We start from the raw sequence: 8,118 nt of genomic DNA on the forward strand, positions 1-8,118 counted from the left end.
CACATTTGCTAACAAAAGTACCAGCTAAGTATTTCAAAAGCAGGATAATTCGTGATTCCAAAAAAATGATTGAAAATGAACTTCGGGCCTTCATATACGGCCTTGGATAAACGCCCCATGTGCATTGCATCACTTAATCTCTCCTGAACTTTCATTCATTCCACCTAATACTCTAAATCCGCTCGTCTTTACTGCAGTCACTGGGCACCGTTCGGTGTAGAGCGGTGTGCCCCACCATCCCCGCTTCAATGACGCCTACAACCCAAATTGCCTCCATCAACTGCGTTTGTACATCGCGTATTGTTCGAAGTGGTGCATTAACACGAAATATAACGCCTTTCTTCGTAAAATGGGCTAAAAGATTTCCATACATACTGTGGTGCATAAGGAAGCTGGTCAGGAGAATCCTCTAAATTGAATTAGACAGGATTTTCTTGACAGCTGGCACACTGGCCTGTCTAGTAAAGTTGCCATTGAAAATCAAGTGTAACATCATAATTAAGGTTTTGATGAACAACCGGATGACGTCGCCCACAATGCAAATCCCATCAAGTGTCAGCGCTTGATCGGGGTGGTTTTGCTGGGACTAAGCCAATTTGGTGGAATGTGCAATGTTTATTGCGCATTTTACTTTGCCTTGTGCTCGAAAAACGTCACTACTTTATGCCAACATAACGGACTGCTGTAAATATTTGCTAGTAGTTGTGCTTTTAATACCTACTTTCTATCCCTCAAATGTTTTTATCGTATAACACTTGGTGAAAAATGAGTAACATTTTCTCTCTAAGTGCCTAATAATTATGTCCTATTATGCCCACTGAACTTGTTTGCTGTAGTCTTTTATTTAACAGTACATTTCAGCTTTATCGTCTACGCTGATACACATAAAACTAGGTCCGACATTCCACAAAAGTTATCACACGACTTGTCGCTATTTGTTTTGCGATCACAGTGCCAGCAGCATCAAGCCAGCCCACATGATCTGCGTTTATTTCTTTTATGCAATTTCACCATGGGTAGATGAAGGCAGAGTTTGTTAGTAACAAATGGGAGAATTCCAATGCTTGCGATGATCTTATGCAATGTGGTTTGGTCGTGTGAACTGGCGCTAACGTGTGAAGAGACAAGTTATCGACAATACACCGTGTTCAAAGGCGACGAATCATATACACCTACTTTTGGCATTCTCGCTCGCCTCCGATGGTGGAATTGCTGAGTTATGAGCAAAGGGTGGGTCCCAATGTCGCGATTTTGCTTACAATGTGTTGAGTGGCAATGCTTCGGTATTACCACCGTGATGATCACAATTAAAGTCAGTCTATCCACCGAAATATCGAACAATGAGGAGAGACCATATTCCTAAAATTTGCATAGAAGCCTGAATGGGTGTCCAATAAATCTCGAAGGAAGTGGCCACTGCTGGGAACACAGCCCTCACAAGTAATTTCTTCCTTAGAGGAATGCGTGACCATTGCTAGAAGCAGTGTGTTAGCAGCTATGCGCTACATCTCTGGCAACAGTGACCATCCCATCTGTCATTAGGCCTTCAAGGCTGAATTTGTGGCACCATACATGTGGCGTGTTTACCCGATGTGACAGCTTACAACTTCTAACCACTTTGCGTTAAAACCAGTGATGACGCATGGGACTTTCTGCTATTCACCTGAATTCGGTTGCATAAAATAGATCCTTGCAGTGCATCCACTTGGGATGTACGATGGTTAGTTACTTCTGACGACTTTTAATTCATGATCTATATAACAAGGCATTGGGCATTAGAAAACGTTATACAATGCTTCCTAGGACACTGTATTCCATGCCTGTTCAATGTTAAAATTCCTTCATTCAACTTATTAATGCTTACTACCTCAACGATATAATTCTAGTTCCGTTCAGACAGACCTGATAAATACAAAGGCATTGTAAACGCATCAGGCTTGACCTGTAACTTGGCAAGACCTGCAATGGAGGGATCGGTAAGCGCGAGGTGGAGGATGCAGCTTCACATTAACCATTCGGACATTGTCATTTTCCCTCAAACGACGTGCAGCACTGAGGCAGTTTTGACTGACCTGTGTTGGTGTCCCTAGTCAACCGAAGAAATTATATAGTTACGTAGATTGCCGTGAGGTCTGCTGTGATTTGCTGTTACTTCGTAATGAGGACATAAGCTGTTACACACTGCTGATGACATAAAAATAATTGGTTACCAGTTTGTTGTGCAACAAAGCATCCAACTTTGTTCTCCCAATTTTCACGCTTGTCGCAATCTAAAATATGATAATCAACGGTCAACGGGAATCAAAATTGGAATCAACTGTCAGAAAAGCCTTGAAATATCTAGAATATGCAATAACATTGATTTAAAGAGCAAACCCGGGGTGGAGGAAGTGTGGAATTATGACTCTGAATTATTGTTCAAAGAAATGATTCGGGATTTTGTTGGTGGAAGGGAAAACGAAGGAGGTAAGATTAATGTCTTGTAGTATCAGGTACAGAATACTTACTGTAGTAAGTGGGTTTATTATCAACTTGGTAACATTGTTGCAAATGGCGAGGGAGTAAGCTGCCTCGGCATTGAGCAGGCCCTCGTAAAATGGAAAGGGCTAAGAGCGAACGTGGCTTCCATCAGATTTCAAGTGGAATTTGCGTCCTTCAGGAGTCCAGCAACTGTGGAATCGGTGTTAGAGGCTGCACAAGTTGTGCCAACACGAGGACATTTGTAACTCATCAGAAGCGAGAAGGGAAACTGTCAGAATCATCAGCAGAAGCATGTGCCACTGAGGTGAAAGAACTGCATGTCAAAGAAGTAGGGTTTGCACTTGGCTTCATTAGTTGTAGCTTTTGTGCACCTTTTGTCATTAGACGGAAGTGGATTGGCGAGAGGAGATTGCATCGGAAGGGAAAGATAGGAAACTTGAGAGTCACATCAGATGGCACCATGGTTACCCTACTTGACTCAACTCTATGCCAAATCAGGTGCTGTGGGCATAAAAGTGCGTGCAAATGCCTAAATGCCGACACAAGTGAGCCTGCTTTGGTAATGCCTTTGCAGCGACTTGTTTTGCTCACTGTACCCAGTATGGCGTGGTGTCGAGGCGACAAGCGCGATTACGGTGCCATCTGATGTGGCCTCCTTCAAGTCCTCCACCTTTTCCTACTGATGCGATCGCCACGCACCAATTGCCTTCAGCCTTGTGACAGAAGAGAGATAAGAACGGGAGCTAATGCAGCCAAACACAACTCCACCACTTTGACATGCAGCCTTTCCTGTTCACCTTCATACTGCTTTTCGTGACGCTTCCGCCAGTCTTCATTCCGGTTCATGGTAAGTTACCAATCGCCGTTGGTTGACACAGCTTGCACAGGCTCCATCATTGAGTCCATAATAGACAGCATTCTGAAGGATGCACCAGAACATTCGGTTACAAATGCGGCAAAATTTGGTGTGGAATCTGTTGGAAGCCTTGCTCGCTCCTGCCACTTTGCGTTTTACGAGTGCCTGCTCAATGGAGAGATTACTTCTACCCTCGACATTTGCATCAATGCATCCACTTGGTCATAACGCCCCCCACTTCAGTAAGCAATTTCACATTTCACTTCACAACATTAGCCTCCTCTCCTTCTATTTCTATCCGTTAACAAAATACGTAAGCATTTCTTTGGATGCATTTGTATCAGTCATGTTGCCGTACACCCTCTACACTAAGACGTAATTGTGAAATTTTGTATATTTTTTGTTATTCAAAGACTTTTAATGCTAGTTCATAGGGCACCTCATCCCTCTCAGCATTGAGTTCCACATTTCAGCTCGTGGACAAAGTGATGATTGGGCTAACGAAGCTGGATATTTCTGTACAGGTAACAAAAGCTGTGCGTCCTGAGGTCAAAGTGGAGTTATCGGCACCGGTTTTTGAAAAGGCGTATGTCAAAAAGTGGTTCTTCACCCTTCCAGCTGATCCATTTGTGAGTCAAATAATTAGTCAAGCCAAGAAAATGCTTGAAATCGAACTTCGAGCCTTCATATATGCCCTCAGCTGAAACATCGTACGTACATTCCGTCATTCAGTCGCCTTCCAACTCCCATTGATTCCACCTTCTCTTCCAACTCCACCCGCCTTTATCGCAATCACTGTGAACCATTTAGCGTAAAGCATTGTGCCACTGTATGCCGACTTCAACGAAGCCTACAACCCAAATGGCTTCCGCTGGCTTTCGAAGATGGGATTAAATCACTTAATGTGTACTTTAATAAAAAATAAGCCCATTCGCTGCGCTTGGATCCAAAATGAAGAGTGAAGTGGGAACTTGTGTGATAAATGCAAGTCCATAGAACATGGATTCGCAGGCTAAACGAAAAATGACAGCCTTCAGATTAAATCATTTTAATAAATATATTTGAACGAAATGCAAGTAAGCATTGAATTATACCTTAAGTAGTGCGGTAAATTTTGACTAATCTTAGTGCAGAAGCCTAGCTTAAACCCGGCTCAGGTATAATCAGCAGATTTGTTTACACCTAAGAGTGGAGACTGACGGTGTTGATAATTCAACTACCACAAAGTTTACTTTGATCTCCATGGTGCCCAAAGTGCTCTTCGCCTAGAATGGTTCCGAAGTAAATATTTCCTAAAGCAACTGCTCATTTGAGGACTGCGTCATGACTGCTGGTTATATAGTCCCTAATTTTCCAACTCATCCCTAATTCCCACGCTTGTGCACTATGAGATCAGTCAATTGCAATGGCCATAACTCCTCGTAAAGCTCACAGTATTAAGTGAATAAAGACGTGATATGCAGTGTGCTTTGGACACAGGGGATTGGAACCTGAGCACTGAATGTGGAAACAAACAAATTGCATACAGATTTGGTTCCGATGCATTTTAATTTATCTGCCTGTTTTTGCCTGATATCTGCACTTTCGTGTCAGGCATGTGATTGGAAAAATTTACTACAAAATATGTTGGCAACGTTTCATCACCACTACATTCCTCTTCATTTAATAACAATAACAACCAAATTTTTGAGATTATGATATGAGACTAATTAATCTCTTTTAAACATAACTGCTGGCTTTGTCTGCCCATAATTGTATTATAGAAGCCATATCAATAATTAAAACTGATATATTACTAGCGTGAAGAATCTCACCAGAATGCTTATTGCATTTTGTTCTTAATATAAAAGTCAACTTTTAAACTGATTAGATTGATGTCACATTTGATATCACCTTGTGAATAGGCCACTCGCTCAGCAGCCGCTGGTACCACAAGCCTCCACTAGGATTGTGGCCATGGCAACCGCTTGAACGAGGAAAACGCCAATTCTGCACTTATTTTTACAAAAAAAAGATTGCATGTGCAAAACTAGCAGTTGTGGGGTTTTTCTACCATCCGCCTCCATTAGTCAAAGCCCTCAGTGATGCTAACCTTTATCGCCTACCTTTCGCAACACAAATGCTGACCGCATTTTCTACGTATTTTATCCTTTTTTCTTTATTCGGCCGAGAAGGGTTTGGTTCTCGTCATGATCACATTTCCCTGACAATAGCAGCTGACGCACTGGTGAAGTGCGAATACCTCTTTTGAGATGTGGAATGACGCACACGAGGTCGGCTCTCTTACCGAAGTCTTAGTGCACAGGTCGAATCAACATGAGCCTCACTTTGAGAAAGTGTGTGAAGCTGACTCTCAAACCTGACCCCACTAAATTCCAATTTCAACTTTAGCACGGCAGACGGAGTCAGTTGTAACTGTTTTCGAACCTGTTGGTTTCACAGATAGCCGTTCCTAGACTATGGTATGTTTTTCATGGGACAAATAGCTACCAGTTTCCTTTCCTCACAGTTAGTTAAGAGCATCAGGTTTGACGATCAATTTTATAAATCTGCCTGATTGAATTACCAATGGAATGAGTGATATGGCAGGGGAGCATCCATAGAGCTTCACTGGGGATTCAGGCCACCTGGAAAGAGGCAGGGCTTCAGCTTCTCCATACAATCCTAAAGTTCTATTTTACCGAGAATGTCATTCTATTTCGTGCAATTGCACCACTTTCAATAATGTGCAAAAGCAGCCAGTGGAATTTACCTAAATTACAGCCGTCAGTAAAGTGGAACGCTGTACACAGTGGTTGCCGTAAATACTGGCAGAATTAAAAGAAAAGATGGTGCAAGTGAAAGTCGTAGCGGGGTTAAAATGATGTACAGCGCATAATTCGTTTCACCTAAAAGCACTTATGAAGGCTCAAAGTTTAATTTCAAGCACTTCTTTGGCTTCAATGATAACCACACATTTCAATAATTTAACTGGAATCATAAAAAACCACACTGCTCCGACACATGCATAATCGAGACCCGGTGCCGACAATTCCAGTTTGATCTCTAGAAGCACGGATTTTGTTGCTTGACTAGGAAAATGCAAGTTTGTTCTCTCTATTTCTGCCTTGTCCACAAACTACAATATGGAAATTAATGGTCGCAGAATAAAGCGTCAGATATACCTGCAAAAGAAGCATTAAAATACTAAGAACACAAAAATCATTGCCTTTGCAATTTGAGCTAAGTAAAGAGGATGAGTGGTAAATGACTGTTGGGTTTTCATCTAAAGAGTTGCGCTTGAATTTTGTTGGTGGAGGAATAATTGAAGCGGATGAGATTAATAGCTCAAACGCATAGCGTTTGGAAATCTCATTTTAATGGGGAGTTATTGTCATATAGGAAATCCCGAGAGTGTGCCCTGTCCGTTCACGAGGCATGGTCTCGTAAAATAAAAAGAGGCAGGAACAAACATGGCGTTCAACAGGTTCTACGGGAATTTTCTAGCTTGTCTGTCCTTCAGGGTACTATCAGATATGGACACGATGGTAGAGTCTGTGGAGGTTGTGACAACAAGAGGAGATTTGTGACTCAACTTAACTCGGAACTGACACTGGTAGATGCATCAGTAGAAGCAGCATATCATTGAACTGGAAGGACTACATGTCAGAGAATGGCTGCACTGCATTATTTCACTAGCGCAAGCTTTTATGTTGGTCTTTGTCATACGACTGAAGCCAGTTGATGAGAAGCTATTACTAGACAAAGGTGGACACTTGGATGTAGTATCACATGGCAAAATATTCACGCATGTTGGCTCCGGCCCAAGGCGTAGTTAGTGAAGGGCCTATGAATACTGCATGCTAGTTTTAAGTCCTTAACAGCTAAAGATAGCTAGTGACATTCGTAAAGGTAGAATTGGGATTATTCAATCATTTGCTGCTTGAGAGATGCAGTTTTTGGGCACATCTAACACTTTCCATAATAAGTATGAATTCGCCATCTAAATTGGTGCTTGATGTCAACCTACTTTGGATGCAACCTTTTTCTACTGAAAAAGAGATTCAGCGTTGGGTTGTGAAGTGTAAAGCAGTGGAGCGATTTCTTCGGATTTACGATTAGCAAGTTGAGAAGTTCCTCTATGTCGCTGTCTCCATAAAAGGCCAAGTCGACTTAGCAAAATAAGTTTGGGCAGTCCATTCACCAATCCTGAGTTCTAAAATTATTTAATGAGTAAATAAAATTGTAATCTATAAGCAATCTATGAAAATGTACGGGATTCGACATAACTGGACACATCTCCACCCTGATGACAGGGACTGTCCAGATTACCACACTAAGCATGCATTTGTCACCATTGCTCGAGGTTTTGCCCACGGAATCTGTATTGGAAACAGCTCCCACCTGAAGGCAATGGTTACACAGGTGAAAAATTGGTGTGCCGGTTTTATTTATGCTTACGCATATCATTCGAAAAAGATAAAGCTGCGTGTTCTAATTTACCACATTCTTTCAAAATTTATCTCCTGTAATCTCATTTTAAAGAAGCACACATATTTTGCCACATCAGTGCAGGTGCCAATTGTCCTGGCTACCAACACCTGGTTACGTCTTATGGTCCCGTTGACTTTCCAACAGCTCGAGAACTCCACACTTCTGAAATTTAGTTGCCTGCAAAGAAAACCTATTTTTCTTCTACCTTATTGCATTAATAATGCTTTAGCATGAAATGCGGAGAATGGATGAGGAAAGATGACCAAAAAAATGACTGAGCGATGAGTGACGAAGTAAAAGCAAAACTA

At 41.9% G+C, this 8,118-nt stretch overlaps 1 protein-coding gene across 1 annotated transcript in view; it reads left to right on the plus strand. All coding sequences in view use genetic code 11, as the record gives it.

The window, feature by feature from the left end:
- Positions 1 to 5,035, plus strand: part of EGR_00002 (hypothetical protein) — a gene marked incomplete at both ends in the record, with an annotated part of 5,554 nt that extends 519 nt beyond the window's left edge. Inside the window, 4 exons of the mRNA XM_024489251.1 lie at positions 789 to 850; positions 2,214 to 2,466; positions 3,772 to 3,861; positions 4,866 to 5,035. Coding sequence (XP_024355929.1) covers positions 789 to 850; positions 2,214 to 2,466; positions 3,772 to 3,861; positions 4,866 to 5,035 — 575 coding nt within the window. The remainder of the gene's footprint in view (positions 1 to 788; positions 851 to 2,213; positions 2,467 to 3,771; positions 3,862 to 4,865) is intronic.
- Positions 5,036 to 8,118: the final 3,083 nt, after the last annotated feature.

The sequence above is a fragment of the Echinococcus granulosus genome, assembly GCF_000524195.1.
Source record: "Echinococcus granulosus chromosome Unknown EG_S00001, whole genome shotgun sequence".
NCBI lineage: Eukaryota > Metazoa > Platyhelminthes > Cestoda > Cyclophyllidea > Taeniidae > Echinococcus > Echinococcus granulosus.